The sequence below is a fragment of the Crassostrea angulata genome, chromosome 6, assembly GCF_025612915.1.
Source record: "Crassostrea angulata isolate pt1a10 chromosome 6, ASM2561291v2, whole genome shotgun sequence".
Taxonomy (NCBI): Eukaryota; Metazoa; Mollusca; class Bivalvia; order Ostreida; family Ostreidae; genus Magallana; species Magallana angulata.
This window is the reverse complement of record NC_069116.1, coordinates 24,287,789-24,308,586: the sequence shown is the minus strand read 5'-3', so window position 1 is coordinate 24,308,586 and position 20,798 is coordinate 24,287,789. Positions and strand designations below refer to the sequence as shown.

At 31.6% G+C, this 20,798-nt stretch overlaps 4 protein-coding genes across 4 annotated transcripts in view; all 4 read right to left on the bottom strand.

Moving 5' to 3' along the window:
• Positions 1-142: 142 nt before the first annotated feature.
• On the bottom strand, positions 143-2,998 carry LOC128190373 (complement C1q subcomponent subunit B-like). Its single transcript, XM_052862401.1, has 3 exons — positions 2,791-2,998; positions 1,879-1,951; positions 143-728 (listed from the first exon to the last, which is right to left on the bottom strand). The coding sequence occupies exons 1-3, from the start codon at positions 2,974-2,976 to the stop codon at positions 334-336; spliced, it is 654 nt and encodes a 217-aa protein (XP_052718361.1). The 5' UTR covers positions 2,977-2,998; the 3' UTR covers positions 143-333.
• A 2,410-nt stretch (positions 2,999-5,408) lies between these two features.
• Positions 5,409-9,366, bottom strand: LOC128190369 (uncharacterized). Its single transcript, XM_052862396.1, has 6 exons — positions 9,220-9,366; positions 6,778-7,127; positions 6,549-6,638; positions 6,167-6,310; positions 6,022-6,071; positions 5,409-5,914 (listed from the first exon to the last, which is right to left on the bottom strand). Exons 2-6 carry the CDS (start codon positions 7,118-7,120, stop codon positions 5,819-5,821), a joined length of 723 nt encoding a protein of 240 aa, XP_052718356.1. The 5' UTR covers positions 7,121-7,127; positions 9,220-9,366; the 3' UTR covers positions 5,409-5,818.
• Positions 9,367-11,234: 1,868 nt separating this feature from the next.
• On the bottom strand, positions 11,235-15,479 carry LOC128190368 (uncharacterized). Its single transcript, XM_052862395.1, has 6 exons — positions 14,917-15,479; positions 12,837-13,179; positions 12,495-12,584; positions 12,263-12,406; positions 12,084-12,133; positions 11,235-11,596 (listed from the first exon to the last, which is right to left on the bottom strand). Exons 2-6 carry the CDS (start codon positions 13,162-13,164, stop codon positions 11,438-11,440), a joined length of 771 nt encoding a protein of 256 aa, XP_052718355.1. The 5' UTR covers positions 13,165-13,179; positions 14,917-15,479; the 3' UTR covers positions 11,235-11,437.
• Positions 15,480-16,338: 859 nt separating this feature from the next.
• Positions 16,339-20,798, bottom strand: part of LOC128190375 (carboxypeptidase D-like) — a 34,393-nt gene continuing 29,933 nt past the window's right edge. Inside the window, 6 exon segments of the mRNA XM_052862403.1 lie at positions 16,339-16,791; positions 17,244-17,293; positions 17,412-17,552; positions 17,653-17,742; positions 18,129-18,290; positions 18,293-18,407. Coding sequence (XP_052718363.1) covers positions 16,696-16,791; positions 17,244-17,293; positions 17,412-17,552; positions 17,653-17,742; positions 18,129-18,290; positions 18,293-18,407 — 654 coding nt within the window. The 3' untranslated portion in view covers positions 16,339-16,695.

Here is a 20,798-nt window from a genome sequence, read left to right as displayed (position 1 = left end):
AAAAGAATCTATTGCGAATAACCATTGAATTGATCTATAGGGGAAATGAATTTCCCGGAAAAAATTCATTTGCTATAGTCTGTCCCATATTTTTGTTTCCGTCACTTTTCGATGAATTTTAGCGAAATACACAAACAACAGATTAAATGTATTGATTATTTCGAAAATCATTAAAGCATATACCTTAAATTAAGACATTTACATTAGGATTAGCAAGCGATAACTAAGGTGTGCATCGTTATATAATGATGTACAAAAGAAAAAACCCCACGTAATTTACATTTTCAAAAATATGTTCTTACTACATTCACTTGTAATGACATTGCATGAGCTTTAAATTAAGAATCCAGAAAATATTGTTTTGTATCCAAAAACTTTGCTGTCCGAATTACTCAGTCTTATTGAGACCATGTCTCCAGCTTCGAGATACAGAACCCCTAGAGTTGAGGAGTTGTCGATATCACCAAGTCCGTGACAGTATGATTCAATTCCCGTGTTTGCAGCATTTTTCATCAGTTTAACGTAGGTATCGCCGTTTATTTTCATGCACTCGAGATCATAAAAAAATACGTACATTCCGTTGACTGGCGCCGTAAAGATTCCGGACGTTGGGTTGTACGCAGATCCCTCATTCGTTATAGAGGTTCCGAAAACAATAATTTCATTTCCATGAACAGCTGAATTGCTATGTCGTACTGCTGTAAATCCGATCTTTTGTACAGGAGTAACTGCAAAGAAATGATATTGGATGGATTAATAACAGGCGGAGTAACTAGACGGGAGAGGGGGGAGGGGTGTCACGGGATCATTTAAATCAAATTCAACTTTTAGATAATGGTAGGTGGGCTAAAATACTTTTCCATCTTTTTGTAACTTTTGCAACTTTTTCTTTCTTTTATTTAAATTTAAATTAATAATGAATGAACTGAGTTAATAAGCGTATGAATATGAATTTTTATTAATATCGTTCATACATGTACATGCATGATAAATCATGAGAGAGATATTCAACATCCCAACAAAGATTTATTATTGTATACGTTTTAAAAACAATTCCCGCACCAATTGGTACTCTATGCTTCATAATGGTATCTCTAATTTTAGAATGATCTTGGCTATAAGTGTAAATAAATGTATTCTACCGCTCAGCAAACTTACACTGATGTTTAAAAATTATCAGATGTTAACTTACATGTACACTGACCAACTGACATGCTAGTAATCGTACGTTCTCTTCTAATAGAGAACTACATTTTTGTGCAAAGAACAATTTAAGCAGCTGTACTGTCAACATCCGGTAAACCGTGCACCGTAGCACAGGTTTACCGGATGCTATTCAAAACATGGCTGGAGCAAAATAAGTCCAGAATTCCCCTTTGAATATTGTGCGTTTCCGTCCGGGACAGGAGCTGAATTTTTATGAGATAAAAGACAAGGTGTAAGATGTCTGACTATCCCAGTTTTGTAACAATGCGAGGTCATTTGAATTTTTGATGCGTGTTGTTTCCAGAGTTGTTGAAACGCCCGAGCGTGTAACTTCGACGTAAAAAAGTCTTATTCTTTGCTGGATGCCTGTGTTTTTTTTACTACTAGATTGTAAATAAAGTGTTGTTTTAAAAGATTTTAAGAGGATTCCCCGTAGAAGTTGTTTTGAATTTATAACCGGTGTCTAAATTTGCGCAATTTTGTATAGTAAAATATAATACTAATGTGACACCTGCAAGCCTGGCAATTGCTTACGCAATGAGTCCAACGAAAATGATAGCTGATTTCATATCTGTAAAGTAACAGTCAATTTTCAGTTTATCGGTGATGACAGGGGGGAAACGAACTAACTTCATTAAGAAATCCGACACACAGACAAAAAGGAGTACTTACGTAAGCGTTTAAAATTTAAAATATCTCTCCTTCCTCTGGAGGGTATGTGTGCTTCTGGTAAAAATATTTCAGTCTGAAATTAAAAAAAATAATACTTTTTTCAATTCATTTATAGTAGTTTTAAATGACGCCCTTATAAAGTAATCATTTTCTCCATGAAAACAAAATTTAAATTTAAATACTATTTATGAAACAGGGGAATCACCAATAGGTCACACAACTGACAACACTGATCAAGTTAACAGATTGTTGACCATAAACCAAATACACTTAATTATATTTATTTGAAAGTATTTGATAAAAATACAAGATTTCACATGTTAACGTGTATATTGTAGTCAATACGTCTCCTAATTCAGATAAATTTCGCCACTCTTCAATATGTTAAGGCGCATTGCAATCTGCAACTGTTTACTAATGTCAAATATGCAACTTGTGAATCATTAAAAATGTAGAAAAATTATATTGAAAAGGCTACTAGTATTTTTTGGACATGATGGAATATTACTAAAATCAGTTTACTTAGATGACAAGAAGGAGCAGACAGGTAAACTATAATAATGGGGTGATGTTACACGGGTGAGTCAAAAATACTAAAAAAATATGTCAAGTACTCGCATTTTGTAATTTGTAAAAAAAAAACTGAACAATGAATTGTCGTTTATATTTAATATAAGGATTGTACAAAATTAAGGCATTGTATTATGCTCCGACAAAATGAGAAAAATAATTTTCCATTTACGCTGAACGTAAAGATAGTTAAAGCTAGTTTGTAATATTGAAAGAAAACATATTAACCTGGTTATCCTATCATCATCAAAATATATATATACATAGAAAAGTCAATGCAGACAACATGATTTGAAATACACCTTGCTCGTTTCCATTAAAATAATCTAATGACAAGTTTACCTTTTCTCTACTGCTTTCACGTTCTGAGTCATTCTGGTGCTCATACGGCTGTTGTTCAAGAACAGCATTTTTTAATGTTGCCAATTTATCCAATATGTGTCTTAGAAGTGCTTCTTTAACAAATATGGCGTTTCCAAAAGAACATACATGTATTACAGCAAAGCAAACAAAAATTCTCGTTTTCATCCTCTGGTTATTCGATACAAATACTTTTAATGTAATTTTTTGTTGAAGAAAAGGAAAGACGAAACAATTTATAGAAGGTATCCCTAATCTAGATAGCCGATAAGCTATGATAGTGGTTACCAACAGTGATATGCTTCTGATGTAGTTAAAAATGTCGGTCAAAAACATGATGAAGAGGAATGCCACCTTATTTGTTAACTTCGAAAATATTTTCCAACATCAAATGTCTTAGTGTCACTTTGCATGCTGAGATGCTTGACAACGACGAAAAGTGAACCTCGCAGAACATTGTGAAGGGACTATTTTCTGCGTAGTAAAATGATCCGCCTTTCTGAAAATAACTTTGGTGGTTCTGTTGAAATCATGCTCTCATAGCATTGACGTCGGAACCGAGGAGGGGGGGGGGGGGACTGGGGGGCTTTTTTTGGAAAGTTAGACATAACCATAACCAAACTTTTTATTTTTTGCTTGTCAAGATTTTTTAAGACGTAAACCCCCCTTTCCCAATTTCAACTTGCTTCCGACGCCACTGTATAGTAAATTTTATCTAATATGTTATTTGTAGTAAATTAATCTGTAACCAGCATTATTATGTTTATACTAACGCAGGGATTTTAGATAAAAAGGTAAATAGGAGAATTCAAAATACACAAAATGATCTATATTGTTACAATTCTACAAAATGACGTAAAAGCCAGTGAAATAGATGGCCGGGATGTTTAAAAGAAACCTTAGAGAACTACGTCGTCAGACTGACAAAAATGACATAGAAGCTTTTTCACAATTACAACTTTTTACAAAGCAAAGTACCTATCAAAACTTAAATGGACATTGCATCGCTAAGCAAAAATGTCTTACCATGGTTACAAAGGGTTTTGAAAGTTAATAGAAAATTAAATCAAAGCTATGGTGAAAACGGAGCTTGTTTAGTTAAAGGAATTTAATGATAGTGGGGAATTCATTATGTTTTACTAGCTTTACTTCTTGAGATTCAAATAATACATGTCACGTGGGTAATGTAGAATATTTTGCATTGATCTCTACCTTCATAACACGCATTTATCATTAAAGACACATTTTATTGTTTATATTTAAGGGCGTTGTTTACTAAGGGTTTGAGTTCTCAAAATTGGATTGTTATATAAAGTTCAATGTCATGAGTAAAATTTGTTCTAAACACTAAAAGTATTTATAAAATGAATTATTATTGACATACCATTCGATATTTTTACTAAATTATGGAATTAGGCTCACACAAAGTTGGACTTTTAGCAAAACAGAGGAAATTCGGACTATAATTTTCAGATTTTGTTTTTCACTGAAATATTTTTAGTAGTACTGTAATATTCAAAGTTAAGATTTCATTCGTTAGTCAACATAATTTTACATATTTTCTGTTGGTTTTATCTCATTTAGATAATCTAATGGCACACGCTACAAAATAATGAAAAATGCTTTTAAAACGATAAAAGACACCATATCTTAAAATTTTGATCATTGACCTCATATATGTTTTATGCCTGCAGAGTATGGTCAATATACTTAGTTTAATCCTATAAAATGTTTCAGTATCATCATCATTCATTTATTTGTTAAAATGAATCAAAAATGGGTGGGGATTTGAAAACTGATGGAGGAAATTCGGACTGGAATATTTATAAGCATTGTGAATGAAAACTTAATGCTTTGTGTCTGTTTAGTGTCACTGCCATTCATAAACAGTATTTCATTTTTAAAAGAGTTTAGAGGTTTGTATTATTTTCACAATTAAGAAAATCTCAATCATAAAGTAGAATTTTTAGGGATTTTTCTTCATTTTCCAAAAAATATTTGATGGCCATTAACTAAAAAAAGTAGGTCATTGACCTACTTTTTTGAAAGCGAAAAAAAAGAGTACCATGATAGGTTAACACACAATAGATGGTTTTTCATTACCATCAGTGGATTTTTTTTCATTCTGACTGAACGTATACATTAAATCATTCTTTTAACTATTAATGGATTCATCATCATTCATCATAAAGATGAAGTAGAATTAACAAAATCATTGTGAATGTACATTAGTATGTAACAGTAGATAAGTCGTCTTATTTGGGAATTTGTGTCTGACATCATCAAGATTATTTCGAGCAGCCCATGTTTTTCTTACCTTGCTGACGGTTTTGACCGATTGATTAACTAGTAACCAATAGATCGTGTAGATTTCAGCACTAGTCTGTCAGTTCTTTTTAATAAAGCTATGAACCAGAATCGGTTTTCTTAGGAGAAATAAATCGGTAGGTGTAGATATTTGAACATGATTGGCAAGTATTGATGTGCATTGACAGTCATCAAACAGAAAGTTATGAGAATGATTAGTCAATTATCTGTCATATCATACAAAATTGGACAGAGTTCTTTTATTAAGAAAATAAAACAATGTGCTGTATCAATTTCTGAATGCGTTTATTTAAGTGCAAAAAATAGAGGTTGCCTTCTAAAACACATAAAATTTCTACAAACTCTACTATGTACGAATATTAAAGAGGAAAAAGAAGATTTTCAATTGATGTCTATCTTATAAAAAAATGGTTGTATAGTTTAATATCAATGTAACACTTTGGTATGATTGTTTCTTTTGTCTGTTGATTTTGAAAACGAGTCTGTTAATTTTGTTTTAAGCTGCTCTGTTTCGTATTTCAATATGTTTTTAAAAACCGCCCATACTAGGTTTGTTAATGAAAAAAATGCATTCATTTAGCTTTAAGTACAAAGACTTAGCGACATTGCAAAAACATTTCATTCAATTACGAAATATTATGAAATACTAGTATATCATCCTTCTGATATACTGGATTAAGAGTTATGATGTAGCAATGTGGAGGGTGAAGTTCACACAGGCAACCAGTGGTGGATTTGCCTCAAAACTGAAGATTTTCAAAACAATGGTATACGATCCCTGTAAGAAATACATTATCAAAATTTATCTGCATTCGAATTTAGAGAGATAATGATGGGTAAAACAATATATAGTTCTGGTATGTGGATATTTCACAAAATATTTACCACAGGTAGGTCGTCTAACTTGCTGTATTGAATCGCAAATCTGATTGGCGCTATAAAAAAGTGTACAAAATATTATCTATTGTATTTGTCACACATATATCAATTTTGAGATATTTCGATTAATGTTCAATCTTAATTTACATACCTCCTTTTTTTAAAGGGCACATTATTAAAGGGTCTAGTTGTTTAAAGAAACTACAAGATGTCTCTCGATCCACGGAATACATTGGGTAAGAGCTACCTTTTAGATATACATCAAGAATCCCATGACCTTTGTCGAAGTATGTTGCTGTCATGCAAAACAAATTACATGTAATTATACAAAGACAAAAACTGTAAAGAAGAAAAATTATTTTTTCTGTTAAAAACATAGATAAATTAGGCTTTCATAAAGGCGATTTTATGAAACAATTTTCATAACATCTCATCTTGAAACGATCAAAGATTCTTGTCATAGATCGAGATATAACAATTACTTGTTTAATAATTACACTAAAAGGAAACTCAGTCATATTGCTTTTGCTTACGACTGATGATGTCAAAGTATATTCTAACACACTTATACGGGTCGATCACTTTGGGTCTCCACGTAATGTTCAGATGAGCACCTTTTGGTCCTTAAAAAAATCATTTTAAATATTAACGAAATAAAAATGTAATTAAGAATAAAGGTAAAAGATATATAAGGCATTGAGTAAAATTAATTTTGAGCAAGTGTGTTTGTAAATAAAGTAAATGTTCATTCTATTTTATTACCACAAACAATGACTGTTCCCGTATTGTTATCAGCTTCATCTGACAACTGCAGTCCCACCAGCGACAGCTTATTTTTCAGAAATTTTAACTTTGCGTCAGTTGATGTCTTTGCAAACAGAAAAGACTTGGAAGACCATAAGGATTCGTTGTTCTGTATGATCTCAAAATCCTCAATGTTTTTATTCTGTGCTTCGACCCTTTTTCTATCGATGAAAATTTTGTTATTGAATTTCTTGCTGACCGTGGCATAGCGTTGGGAATTCCGTCTTGCTCCATCCTCATGAGAGACAGACTGACTGATGAAAACAACGACGAATGCCAGTTGTACCGATAGATTCATCATTAAGAGACTGCAACCAAGAAAAAGCAACATTACCCTTTAGATTTTTAACTTATATTTTGACCTCTTGTTAAGCACACTTGCGATTGGAAGATACTATTTCCTGTGTATCTTACAATCTTACATTTACACGCTATCTACCAAGAAAAACCAATTTTCCTTTTTCAAAACGGTTTTTAAATCGGGATTTTCTCTTCAAGTAGTTTCAAACACAAATGTACGTATGTTTAAATTATAGAAAAAAGGTTCCCTTGTTCTTGTTATTCATAGAATTAAAGTGATATGACTTTTAAGGAAAGCTGAAACAAAATTAAACAATGTAGTGCGTTAAATTGGTGCAATACCGTCAGTGTCATGTTAATTAAATTTGATTTTGGTTGTGCATTTAAATACGGGGTGCCTGACACAAAACGGAAAAAAAAGTTTCCTCATAAAACAAAATAAGGAAGTGCATCAGACATTATCAAATTTTATTTCTAAAACGGACTTTATAATAATTTTCCTTTACGTGTCCGTTTAATGAGTTGAAATTATTATATGTATTCATATATCATGGCTGAAAACCACTGCCATTGCAACCAAAGCAGCTAAATTCTAATCCCCCCTCTCCCAACAGGACTAAGTGGTGAAACGTTGGTTGTTGATTCATCCGTGGATGTCACCTGTTTACCAAAAGTTTTATTCACAGTAATCTTTTTCAGCTGAAGAGATAGATAAAGTTATCTGTGCGATAAGATGTGTTACCCAATATCTTGCAACGCGTAATGTAGCAAGTTGTCTGTGTCAGTGTTGTGATATTGGCATTTGACAGGAAATATTTTTTTTTAATATGCCGATAAAGTTCCTAAGGCCGCTGAAAAATATTGAATCAAGAGGATCACACTTCTGCTTCTTTTTTAGATTACAAAAGAATACCACCCTGTCTGATTAGCTTCGAGCTGAAATAAGGTCATAAAAGTACAAGTAATTGCAATATTACAATATTTTATAGTTCCTCAACTGCTACAAAGGTACATGTACCAGTTAAGAATACTTTTTTAAGAATAAAGATCTCTTCTAGTTTTTAAAATGCAAAAACTAATTCACTTAGTTAATGTTGGAAGAAAAAATAATTAATGACATTTTCCTAAATTCAATTAAATAAGGCGAAAGAAAGGTATACATGTTCTAAAAGTTGTAGAAAGAAAATTAGCTTGATAAGCACTCTATTTTATAGCTTTCCAAGAGCAACATATATGATTCAGAGATTCTGAAGCTAAAAAAATAAGCAAGTTAACTATCAAATCAATCAAATTAAAGAAATACTGGCATTTTAAGAGATTAACATGACTTTAATCGAATTTTGCTGAGTTGGAACACCTTTCAAAAAAATGAAATATAATTAAGTATCTGAATCAATATGTGAATGAAGGTTGCCTGCTTATTTACAAAATCCATATATATTTGAGGGATGATAAAATAACATTTTTTAACGTTACAAGTTGTAGGGTAAATTTTAAACAATTAAACAGTTGAAGATTTTTTCACAAGATTTGCAACACAATGGTGTAATTTTCCTATGCAAGTGATGCGTTTAAACTATTAATCAGTTCAAATATATCATTAACTAACTATGAGAGATATTGTTTTAGACAACAGTTAAGTCTGCCATACAATTTCAAGACGAGATACAATTTTAAGAAAATTTAAAAACTTTTTACGCGTTTTATGGCTTTTTATTCTCACAATTTTATCAATAAAAGGAAAGAAAGGATTTAAACTGTGAAATCCTGTTCCGGTCGAACAATTTAAAATATAAAATTCCCTTATTTGTTAATCGTGTTTGTATTTAAATTTAGATATTTAACGCACGTAAATTAAAGATAACACTTATGTAGCACATGTGAATTGATGACACCCGTATGGTAATTTCCTGTAGTAAAGGTTGATCGCTAAAAAGGTGTTAAAATTATGATAGCTTTTGGTTCTGCTTTGCTTTCATTGACAATAATTCCGATTATTTTGAGTTTAATAAATTCAAAACTTGAAGGCATATGTGGTATTTTTTTCCTGATTACCTGTAAAAATTTTCATTACTTATGAAAAGATTTCTCAAAACTTACCTAAAAATTACATATTTGAAGTCACCCTCGTTACAGCTATATCATATGCCAAATATTTGTTTCCGCACATAAAAATTTATGTTTTGAAAACCCTCATTTAAAGTTGGCCACATGATATCATCAACAACATTGATAGATTCAAGAGGACAAGATACAAGCATGACAAGGAAATGTTTAAGCCATATCACATGTACTGCAAAACCAAGTTATGCAAAAAAAAAATACAAGTTAAATGTCATGGCGTCATATCACCTTTAATACACTATATTGAATTGAGATTATTTGATTATGTCTATTTAACTGCGTACGAAATGGCTATGGATATTGCATCAGACTACTGACCCACAGGCCTCGAGTTCAAAAATAGCAGGAGCTTTTGTTAACTTTACATTCGAATATTTTAAATATTGTAAATAATGGGGTTTTTTCAAACCCGAAATTACTATTTCAGAGTTTTTTTTTTTCAAAACGTACATCTAATAAAAATAGCCAATAACCAATATACCCATTATTCAAGGTCATGGTCAGGTACATGTTAATGGCAGGTGCCTACAAATATATGAAATTCAAGATATAAATCATTAGCTTTGTTTGAGAGGATGAACCCGGGTTAAATTTTTTGGTAAACAATATGGAAAATCACGTTTAAATCTGTCATTATATATTAAATATGAAGGGAATGTAAGTAACAAATCACCGAGTTTTGTCAATTTTTTTTACTAATGAAATATATCTAGAATGCACCCAGTCTCTCCAAAAAACGACATTAATCAAATTTTTACTTCCTTTTAAAATTGATGGCAAAGGAAATATAGGTATCGGGATTAATTTTCCCATGATTTGATATAGAATGTAAAAAACTGTTTTATTTTCTACTTAATTTCTTCAAAGCCGTAAAAATATTTATTAAATCAATTATAATAGACCAATAATAAATCAGAGCACTTTTGAATTCATTCACGTTTATTTGATAACATTTGATTGCTTAAATCAACGCTGAATCCTTAGTAATTTTTTACTAAATATTTAGCGTTGATTTGAGCAATCGAACGTTATCATTCGTGTAAGTATAAATACTTAATTCGAAGAAATACCTCTTCCATCCGCAAATTTTATGAACACTATAATGGCTGTAAGGTTGATGAATGCCAATGAAATGGATTTATTATTCATTCTATCAGACTGTCTATTTATCATGAAAGATGTTAAAGTTATGCTATAAAGTCCTATGCTTTACCCCATGCATAATTTAATTCAATGTTTTATATGGGTCATATTCATATGAAAGCTTAATAGCATTAACATTATGTTTAAGTCGTATATAGGATTTGAAAAAGGGGCAGGTTACTCTTCTCAAAACATCAGCAGCAAGAAACTTCAGTTTTGTGACTTCTAACAGTTTGGTAAAATTGATAAATTGAAAATTGTGGAAATAATTTTAATTTAACAAACCATAACCAACATGTTAGCTTATTCTGAATATTCATAATCACAATCGATTACCAGTTCGTAAATAATAATATGGACAAAGAACAAGATTGCATACTTTATTTGGTATCAAGTATATAAAATGTTTTTAGGACTATGCGGGGATTGTCTTTATTACATAATGTAAAACGAAAGCACAAACCACATGAATCTAGGATTAGATAAAAGTTATTTATTCTCTGTTTTCTATCAAACAGAAATAAATTCCTCAAAACTACAACATGTAGGGTTTTATAAAAACAAAAGTTGCAATAAATTCTACATTTCATAGATGACATTTTTATTACTAATGAAAAGGCACATTCCTTGTTTATACAAAGCATAGACATATAACGAATATGTCTATGTACAAAGTAAATAACAATTTACATCAAATTAATAATGTTTATTAATTGAGTATAAATTACAGACAGGATTTTCTTACGAGCATGTTGGCTTATGATATATATATATATATATATATATATATATATATATATATATATATATATATATATATATATATATATATATATATATATATATATATATATCTGGTACGGTACATTAATTTTAATCTGAGAAAGAAAACATTAGGTCTAGAGTTATGTTAAGTGAAGCATTATTTCAGGAGAGCATGCCATTCGAGTTTCGGTAAATGTACATGTAGTAGTATAGCTGACTATAATTGCTTAAGCTAGGAGCTACATGTGGTATAGTGCTAAGTGTTCAAAATAAAGTCTAGGAATGATCAAACAATATCTTCTGAAGTCTTAGAAATGATTTGAGGTGTTTGAGTGGCGGACATATGCTTTGATGATTCAATCTGTAGACTAAAGTTCAAACAAGCAAACAGTGGTGGAGGTTTAGCAGCGTAACTGAAGATCTTCAACAAAACGATATAAGACCCCTGTATAAAAAAATCGATAAATGAGAACGTCTAATGGTTTCATGATACTCGTGAATCAGCATTAATTCAAATTCCAAAGAACTCGTATACAAGGATATATCAAACTCTATTGCATTGGTTTAAATTTCAACTGCAGAACTTGTAAACAGCTATGACTTCCTCAGAAAACTATATCTTATATGAATTGTCACATCAACGAATGTTAAAAATATTGTTGCAATAAAAACAGTATTATTTTGTGTGCATACAATCTAAATAATAATTCATTTAGAAATTTTAGCATTGAATTCTCTGTTGGTTCTCTTTGTGTCTTTTACTGTGAACAAGAACCACAACAAACTTTTTGCTTTTAGTTTTAGAGCATTATGAAACACTAAGGTAAAACCAGTCTATTGCACCAAAATCCTTCGTTATTACAGGACAGTGCTTGGTGAAAGCTACATGCAAAAATAACATTTACATGTACATACTAGAGAAAAATACTTACAGCAGGTTGTAATTGTGTTTCGCTGTACTTAAACGATATGCGGAAACCATCTGTAAAAATAAAAGAGATGGAGAGAATGTTAGTTTATACGTTAAAATAAATGACGAATGAAAATATGTTTTAAAACACGATAAAACAACTGCATAAAGCTTAATAGAAATAAGACTCAGTTTCCGTACTCCCTCTTTTTATAGGACATCTTATAAGTGGGACCCAATTATTGATGTCAGTGCAGGTTATCCCTTCATCAATAGAGAAAACTGGGTTGGGTATACCCTTTCTATAGACATCTATGCGGGCGAGACCCTCCTTAAAATCGATGGCTGTTGAGCAAAAAAAAATATTGATAGTTTCGTTTGATCATTCATATTTCTTTGAATAATGCAATATGTGATTTCGAATACGTCTTACGATAAACAAGATCCAGGTATATCTGGACTGATTTTTCGGTACTGATGACTTTTGGTTTCCATGTTATGTTCAGATGAGCACCTTCTGGTCCTTTGAAAAAACAGAAAATTGATAATATTAATTAACTGCCTTTATTTTACTGAAAATAAAACCTTAAGTTTCAAAACTCCTTGAATATTTGAACTATTAGTTGTAGACACAAAAATCGTTTATATACAAGCTTTATTAAATACAAATCCTGAAATATAAGTACCTGGCAGCATATAAGTATGTTTCAAAACGGTTGTCCAATATTCAATGAAGAAACATGCATCATTATAAAAAAAAGTAAAAGATATTTACCACAAACAAATGCTGTTCCTGTGCTGTTATCAGTATTATTGAACCACTGTAAACCTTTTGATTGGAACATATCATTATTCAATTTAAAGGCATTGGATATTTCCGTTAAAAAAGAAGACAGCTGAGATTTATTGGATTCCTTTTCCTCAGCATTCTCTCTCACTGTTACACTTTTTGTCTCGCCTATTCGTATAATCTCTTCGACATTGATTTTTTTGTCGAATAGAAGATAGTTTGTGTGTCCTTTTACTTCTTTGTCCTTTTGTGAGAAGGAGATACTGCTGAAAACAGCTATAGATGCCAACAGTTGTACAGCTAGGATTTTCATTGTCACGGTCGTTGTCTAAGAGTAAGAAAAACAAATAAAGCAACTTAAATAACATTGTTACTTCCTGGATTACCGGTAGCAAGGTTAATAAATCTATATTTTACGACAATGTTTTAAATGAAGTATGCTTATTTTTTTTTAGGGAAATTGCTACCTTTTTTTTATTTTGATAATTTTTTTTCCTTCAAAATATCTGAATCTCCTGCTTTTTTCGTCTTTGGAGTCTTGATTAGTGGCATATTACTACATTTGTTTTAGATTACAATAAGATACGAGTGTCCATGAAACTAATGGTAATCAAAGTACTGAAGAACTGACGGGAGTTGATTTTGTCGATGTTTATTTATTATAAAATCAATGATATGTTATTTTGCATAAGTACATGTACACTACCGATCAGACCCAATCTAACACCAGAGTAAACCCCAACTAAACCCCGGGTTTAATTTCTGGGTTTACTTTGGTTTTACTTTTTGAAAATTTGGGTCCACTCGGGGTTTACTTTGGGTTTACTCGAGAATTGCTTTTGGAGTCAACTATACGCACTGAAGTGTAAAGCTGACCTGTATTTTATCTTATCATCCTACTGCCTGTGATTCCTGCCCCTTGTATATATTCAGAATACACATGTACCGTCTGTTTTCAGGGTATACTTCTGATCGGGGTTTACTCTCTGTGTCCACTCTGGGTTTACTTGGGGTTTACTCTGGGTTTACTCTGGGTCCACTCTAGTAAACCCAGAGTAAACCCAGGGTTTAGTTGGTGTTTACTTTCTGTTAGGTTGGGTCTGATCGGTACTGTAGTTTCTTAGAATTTGAATTACGCACATTTTTATAATATGAATTTTTGGACTTTTTCGACAAGAATGTCGAGAAACCCCCATATGAATCATGTTAAATAATATTTAAAGATAAAATTGATATAATCAAACTATGTATCAGGAATAGCAATATTTCTCGAAAGTGCTCGGCTGACACCGTAAATCTCCGACAAGGATTTACGGAGACAGCCGAGGTTCGAGTTGAACGAGACTATATTGAACTCTGCCGTAGGAATACATACGACTACAAAAAATATTTAAATTGTTCGCACCATTTAAAATCTGACTATTTTCAAGGTATTTATAAATCAGTTTCCTTGAAAAACAATGCTTTAGAATACATTACATCGAATTTATCAATTATTTTCAAGAACGAAGTCTTGTCAGCAGCAATGATTTGTGCTGAGGTCCAAACACTGTTTCACTTTCGGTTTGTCTGAGTAATTGCATAGGAGAGTTGATTAAAATCAACTCCCAAAAACGGCAATTTAACAATACTAACGACACAGAAATCAAATTTTGAACAAGATGCAAAAAGAAACTAAATTTATTATAAACAAAAACATTATGACGAGTATATCTTTTTAAAAAGGATCTATTTTAAAACTTTTACTCATTATAGAAAAATTAATACATTTTATTTTCAATACCAAATATATATACTAGTATTGATTATAATTAAATGTGATGCATATGAACTTTAACTGAATTCCAATATCAATCCAGTTTACGATCTTTAAAGTTGTGAAAAGCTGATCACCGTGATAAGTATAAAAGTAAGTAAGCGATAACACTCTTATATTAGTTGAATAAAACAGGATTGACCATATGTATGCAAATTAATAAACAAATTAACTGTGCATTACATGCTGATAAAAAGTTGGAAAAAAGAGAGAGAGAAAAGAAAGGAATTCAAATGACTTCAGACTAACCTTTTTCTTCGTTATGGTTTTTCCACAGGGTACTGTTTTTAAAAATGCTAACAAAAGTGTGTGTGTGGGGGGGGGATGAGTAGTACTTATAAGAGATTTACAACTTCCTAGTTCATTTCGATGATTGTTTGCACCATCTGAGGCATCAATGGTGCATTGAAGAGGTTTCCTCTTTAGTACTTTTCTATTTTCAGTGTATTTTGTGTTAAATGAAGTGGCAATATTTTGTTCAGTGGTAGAGCTTGTTACAGCTTTAAACGCCTTTTCTATAAATAAAAATAGTGATAAAAGCAAACGGAATAAGTTTTCCTTTGGAACAGCGCACTCCTCCACATCTTCTAATGTTTCCAGTCTTTTGACGACATATCGGATGATCTCCGTAATGCTTTTCAATCACGGCATATTTTGACCGTGTCTTTCCTCTCCTTCTTCTCGGAAAAATGGGACAATAACAATAAAGACAAAAACAGTATAAACGAAAATAAAGTTATATAGGTATGTTTTTAATGGCTTTAAAACAAGTATGAACAATTATCTCAACTTTTGTGACTTATTTCGTTATTACAAATTCGATGTAAAATTATTGGAGAGTTTCGAGTTTGGTGGGGGGGGGGGGGGGGTTGGAGCTTTTTTATAACATATTTCCCTTGTAAAAGTAGTCAGAAAGTGTGTAATTTACTTTGTGGAAAGTCAACATAAAGAAACAACATTTTCCTAACACAAATATTCAAATGAAGGTGAAAAACAAGAATTCTATCATTAATTACGAAAAAACGTCTTCCAAAGATGAAACAATACCTCCTGCTTAGTCGCTGCTTTAAATTAACCATTGAACCAAATAGACGTGACAGCTATCACCTTATGCAAGTTTACATTGAAAAAAAAGCAACAACATTTTCGATAATATTCGGAGTTCTTTTAAACAAACATTACAAAACGGGATAACATTTTATTAATATAATCTAAACGATACCCTTTATGCTGTGTGTTGAAATAAATATGAAGGTTACAATAAATACAACATTTGTTATTATAAATATTCGTCACATAAGAGCAACTTTTTTTTATCAGGAATAAATCAAGATTGAATAAAGAATGTGACATGCAATGAATGTTAAGGGAATTTGCCCAGTTGGCAGAATTGTTACCTTTCTTCTTCTTCTTCTTCTTCTTCTTCTGAAAAACGTTTTCTGCTGTTTGGTAGGTAAAGTTTTGTTAATTACAAGCGTTAACCTACTTCACGCGAGACAAGCCACCAAACGGTGGACTGTGTTCGTCCTGATCAAGGAGATTTTTAACATCACCTCTATAGTCATTTCAGACTTTGATGTTTCGATTGTTGTTTTTTACCTTTATTATTAAGAAGACAATAATATGATTTCGAGAATGAAGGACACATTGTGTTTGTTTTCATTCAGTCATTCTTTATTCCTTTTAGGCTTTACAACACATCAGTATTGACATAGATATAATATAGATTCCATACATATAAACAGATGAACAAGAGCTAGAATAGACAGAATGCCTTAATTAGTTAAGGTAACATAATGTCATTTCGCAATACTAATCTACACTTTTATTATATATATTCTTTCAAATTCTGTTCATACCTTTTGAATTTTCTGAGTTTAAAAGTTGCACAAGTTTGATCATTGAAGGCCTTTTCCAAAAATAATGTTTGATATATTTTTTCCATTATCTATGTCATGGGAATTTAAAATGTGAGATTGTATAATTAAGATATGCAAATAGAAATTGGATTAGCAACATATGTTTTGTCTATACATATTGGAACGTTAAGTTCAAACACGAGAACAGTAATGGGGGATTTTCAGCATAGCTAAATATCTTCATCACCAAAATTTGTTCTTTTACCTATAAAAAAAATATTCAACATTTACCAATCCCAATTCATATTTAAGAATTTGATAACGCTGTGACATCTGTTTCCAATAACTAGTGATACCAAATTTTTTTTCGATAAAATCAACATTAGACAAAAAGAGGGGGGATGAAAAAAAATGGCGTTGGAAATTAAAACTGAAAGTGCGCAGAATACAGAAAAATCCTCGGCAAACAGGAATAAGCGTCAATGTCTAACAGGTCACTCTAGTAAAATAAGATCATTGAAAAGTTTATCTCCACATATGAGAAATTAATTTCTTAAGGAAGAAATACTGCAAACAATGACTTTTGATAGAATATCTTCTTTCAGGAATTTATCTCTCATTGATATCATTGATTTGCCTGGGCAATGATAAAAGAAACCCAATAGATCAAAAGAGGTAGTAACAGGCTACCTACGTATGATCTGAAAAGGAACTTACGAGTGGTGGCTGTCGTAATGGGAAATCAGTATAAGAATATTGGATTCTTTCTGTAAACGAAGAAATTGTTCGTATAAAGCAAAGTCATCGTTGTAAAAATAAGGGCTAGTAACCCAAATTATTAAAAATGAAAGATCTTTAAAAAGAATTAACAATTTCTTTACTCACCTCCTTTTTCCAAAGGACATTTTTGTTGCATCTTTGGGACTTTTAGGATGTCACTGCAAGTTATATCTTCGTCCAATGAGAAAATTGGGGTATTTCCTAAGTAAAATTCCACGTACATCCGACCCTTGTTGAAGTCAGTAGCTGTTTTAAAGAAGAATTAATATAATAACTAAATGATAAATGAGTCGTTCTTTTATATTTTTCCTCCACAAATACAACATTGTATAACTATTTATCTTACGACTGATCATGTCTACAGAAAACGTGACCGGTTTTCCAAATTCGATTATTTTGGGTATCCACGTGACGTTCAGGTGAGCTCCTTTTGGTCCTAATGAGGAAAAATCCATTTATGAGCATATTTTTTTTAATTTATGTTTTATTTCACTTATAATTAAGGGGTGTAGGAAACCCTCGTTTTGAAACAAAACTGTCTTTCGAAATAAACTACAAATATATCTTTTTTCTCTTGTTTTATACAAAGGAACTTCAGTTGGTTACGAATGTAAATTTTGTTATACATTTTGCACCTTAATAAGTTCTGAAATCTAAAAAAGTCCATTTTCAATATTTTAAAACAGTGGTAAAACTTTGTACTCTCATCCATATAAAGATCTCAGAGTATTCCATACCACCTTAATTTCAGTCTTACTGTGTGTCTTAAAGGTATTCTTTACAAGTATAAAGATGAAACGGTCAATAGAACTATCATCATACCACAAACCACAGCAGTTCCTGTGTTATTGTCGGCATTATCATCTCCCAAGGTAACAGCTTCGGAAGCGTTCGCCAGCAGCTGAGACAGTAAATATCCGAGGTTTTTCTTTTCATGGGGAGCTTCCATCTCTCCATGTGACTCGTCTCTTATTCCGCCAAATCGAAAACAACATAGGTTGGGTGGTCCCTGCCTTCTCCGTCCTCTTTGGAGAACGAAAGACTAATGAAGACAATGATGGAAGCCAAAAACTGTACAGCCAAGCTTTTCATGATAAAAATCTGTTTGAAAAAAAAACACCCACAAAGTCATCAGAAACAGTTTGAGATTTTAACTCAATTCGTCATCTTTGTATGTAAATGTGAGCAAAGGTGTGAAACTGGTGTAATACAGTTTTATGCAACCTTGGGGTGAAAACATTGATTTTAATCCTACTAGGTTTCCATTAATATTTTTATAAAAGCTGAAAAAACTGTACAGCCAAGCTTTTCATGATAAAAATCTGTTTGAAAAAAAAAACACCCACAAAGTCATCAGAAACAGTTTGAGATTTTAACTCCATTCGTCATCTTTGTATGTAAATGTGAGCAAAGGTGTGAAACCGGTGCAGTACAGTTAAATGCAACCTTGGGGTGTAAAACATTGATTTTAATCCTACTAGGTTTCCATTAATATTTTTATAAAAGCTGAAACGTGTGGAGACACCCTACTGTTGGGGAAAAACTACTGTATAGAAGCTTTTCCCCCCAGGGGGAACGACTATTACATAGCAGGTTTTCCGGGGAAAAGCTACTATGGAGGAAAAACTGCTCTTAAACACCGACCCTAGACATTTCATTATTATCATAACTCGGTTTGTTCACTAAAAAGAAAAAAATATTACTGAACGGTCAACAAATTAACCCTCAAATGTACATGTGGACATGATTTCTATAGACGTAAAATATTTAATAAAGAAACATTCTTAATATATTAGCTTAGTGAAAGATTTTAATATTTGTTATCATGTCTGGTTAAGTGGCTCTATACAGAACTACTTAATGTGGCCATAAAAAGGAGTTTCGAAAAAGTAATGCATATATAGTACTATACCGTTACGGTAGAAAACCAAAACTATGAGTTCGTGAAGTGTATACTTGCAAAAAATAGTTATGATTAAACCCCCATACAGTATTTTTTTTTTTTTTTTTTGCTGTTGTTCTTACCTTTTAGAGTAACTGGTGAACGTACATGTCTGATTTCGATTTGATATAAACTCCTGGGAAATCTAGTATATGGAATGTAACTTCCTGGTTATTTCATCGATTCCATGCATCAATGCATTGCGACCCCACATAGGACTACCTGAAACTTAGCGTCTTATTTTTCAGTTATAATTGGTCCATGCTATTATCTTTATACCAAATGAAGTTACATTCTAGTCACAGCTGACATCTTAAGACATTTAAACATTTGTTAGTTAACTGATTTTATTCAGCACCATATTCGGTTACTTCAACAACTTCATCTTTAATTGAAAAAACCCCTTAAAATGACCAAAAGCCTGCATGAGATATAAATAAATAACATTGTCATCCAAAGGAATAATATACTGTAATCTCATGGAGGCTCTGTAGTCAACAATTTCCGCCTAAAATCCACCTTATTTTTTTTAGATAAGACTATATAGCTATTATCCCTTATTTAGTAATGAAAAATTCTAAATATTCAAAATTAAACAATAGAATATGTCTCCTTCATTTTTTTACAGAGCTTTTTCTTCTCAAAGACATTAATTAATATAGTCTAAAAAGGGACCAGACCATCAAGCCATTAATTTCATTTGCACCTTAAAATTCAATGAACAAGAAAATCATAAAACAGTCTTGGTTTTGAAAGTTTTATGCACCATATTATGATTTGATTTTATAACATACATTAACATTGACATGCTAAGAATATAAATACATGTACTGGATTGTTTAGATACAATGGAAGAAAAAAAAATAGCTTTATCATAGGAGAAGCATGCTGCATAATCTAATTACCTGAAATCAACTATTTCTCTGATTCATATAAATACATTCTCAGATAAATTAACAATCAAGAAGAGAAAATTTATCAATACGGTCCTACAATCAAATAACACATAAAAAGCTGTACAGTATAACATATTTTAAGTTGGAAGACTTAATTTTTAAAAAATCAAAGGAAAATGTAGTTTCTTCACTAACAGTGAACAAAATGCATGATTTTTGTGTCGCCTTTGCACAAGTTGTATTTTTACACAAAATCTGCAGTAACATACTCAACCTCTAAATGTTCAAAGCATTTGAGCTGTCTCCCAACATGGGTAAGATAAACAATTACCACTGACTTTTTATCAAGAAATGATATACTGTATACAGTGAGATATTCACCTCAGTTTTATTTTTGCCCCATTTGCCCTCATTATCAGAAGGCATATTAAGACTGGACTAATTCCAATGCCTCAAATAATCTGTCTTTAAACACAACTATGTTTGGGTGAATAGGGCAAAACCATTGGAAAGTATAAAGGATGAAAATTACACAGGGCAAAAATAACCCTGTATACAGTAATGATGGATGAAGCACCCTTAAATGCCAAGGGAAATAAAATTACAGTACATGTAGGATTTCCTGCTACTGAAAAGTTTGACGACCATAATTTC

What these genes read in the sequence shown, in the direction of transcription:
- LOC128190373 (XM_052862401.1), bottom strand. Translation starts at nt 2,976, where the DNA reads ATGAAAACGAGAATTTTTGTTTGCTTTGCTGTAATACATGTATGTTCT. An exon ending in GTGAAAGCAGTAGAGAAAAG is followed by an intron (nt 1,952 to 2,790) that starts GTAAACTTGTCA and finishes TTTTAATTTCAG; the next exon opens with ACTGAAATATTTTTACCAGA. An exon ending in TTTAAATTTTAAACGCTTAC is followed by an intron (nt 729 to 1,878) that starts GTAAGTACTCCT and finishes ATTTCTTTGCAG; the next exon opens with TTACTCCTGTACAAAAGATC.
- LOC128190369 (XM_052862396.1), bottom strand. Translation starts at nt 7,120, where the DNA reads ATGATGAATCTATCGGTACAACTGGCATTCGTCGTTGTTTTCATCAGT. An exon ending in GGGAACAGTCATTGTTTGTG is followed by an intron (nt 6,639 to 6,777) that starts GTAATAAAATAG and finishes GATTTTTTTAAG; the next exon opens with GACCAAAAGGTGCTCATCTG. An exon ending in AGTTAGACGACCTACCTGTG is followed by an intron (nt 5,915 to 6,021) that starts GTAAATATTTTG and finishes TATTTCTTACAG; the next exon opens with GGATCGTATACCATTGTTTT.
- LOC128190368 (XM_052862395.1), bottom strand. Translation starts at nt 13,164, where the DNA reads ATGAAAATCCTAGCTGTACAACTGTTGGCATCTATAGCTGTTTTCAGC. An exon ending in ATGTCCTATAAAAAGAGGGA is followed by an intron (nt 12,134 to 12,262) that starts GTACGGAAACTG and finishes TTATTTTTACAG; the next exon opens with ATGGTTTCCGCATATCGTTT. An exon ending in AAACACAATTACAACCTGCT is followed by an intron (nt 11,597 to 12,083) that starts GTAAGTATTTTT and finishes TTTTTTATACAG; the next exon opens with GGGTCTTATATCGTTTTGTT.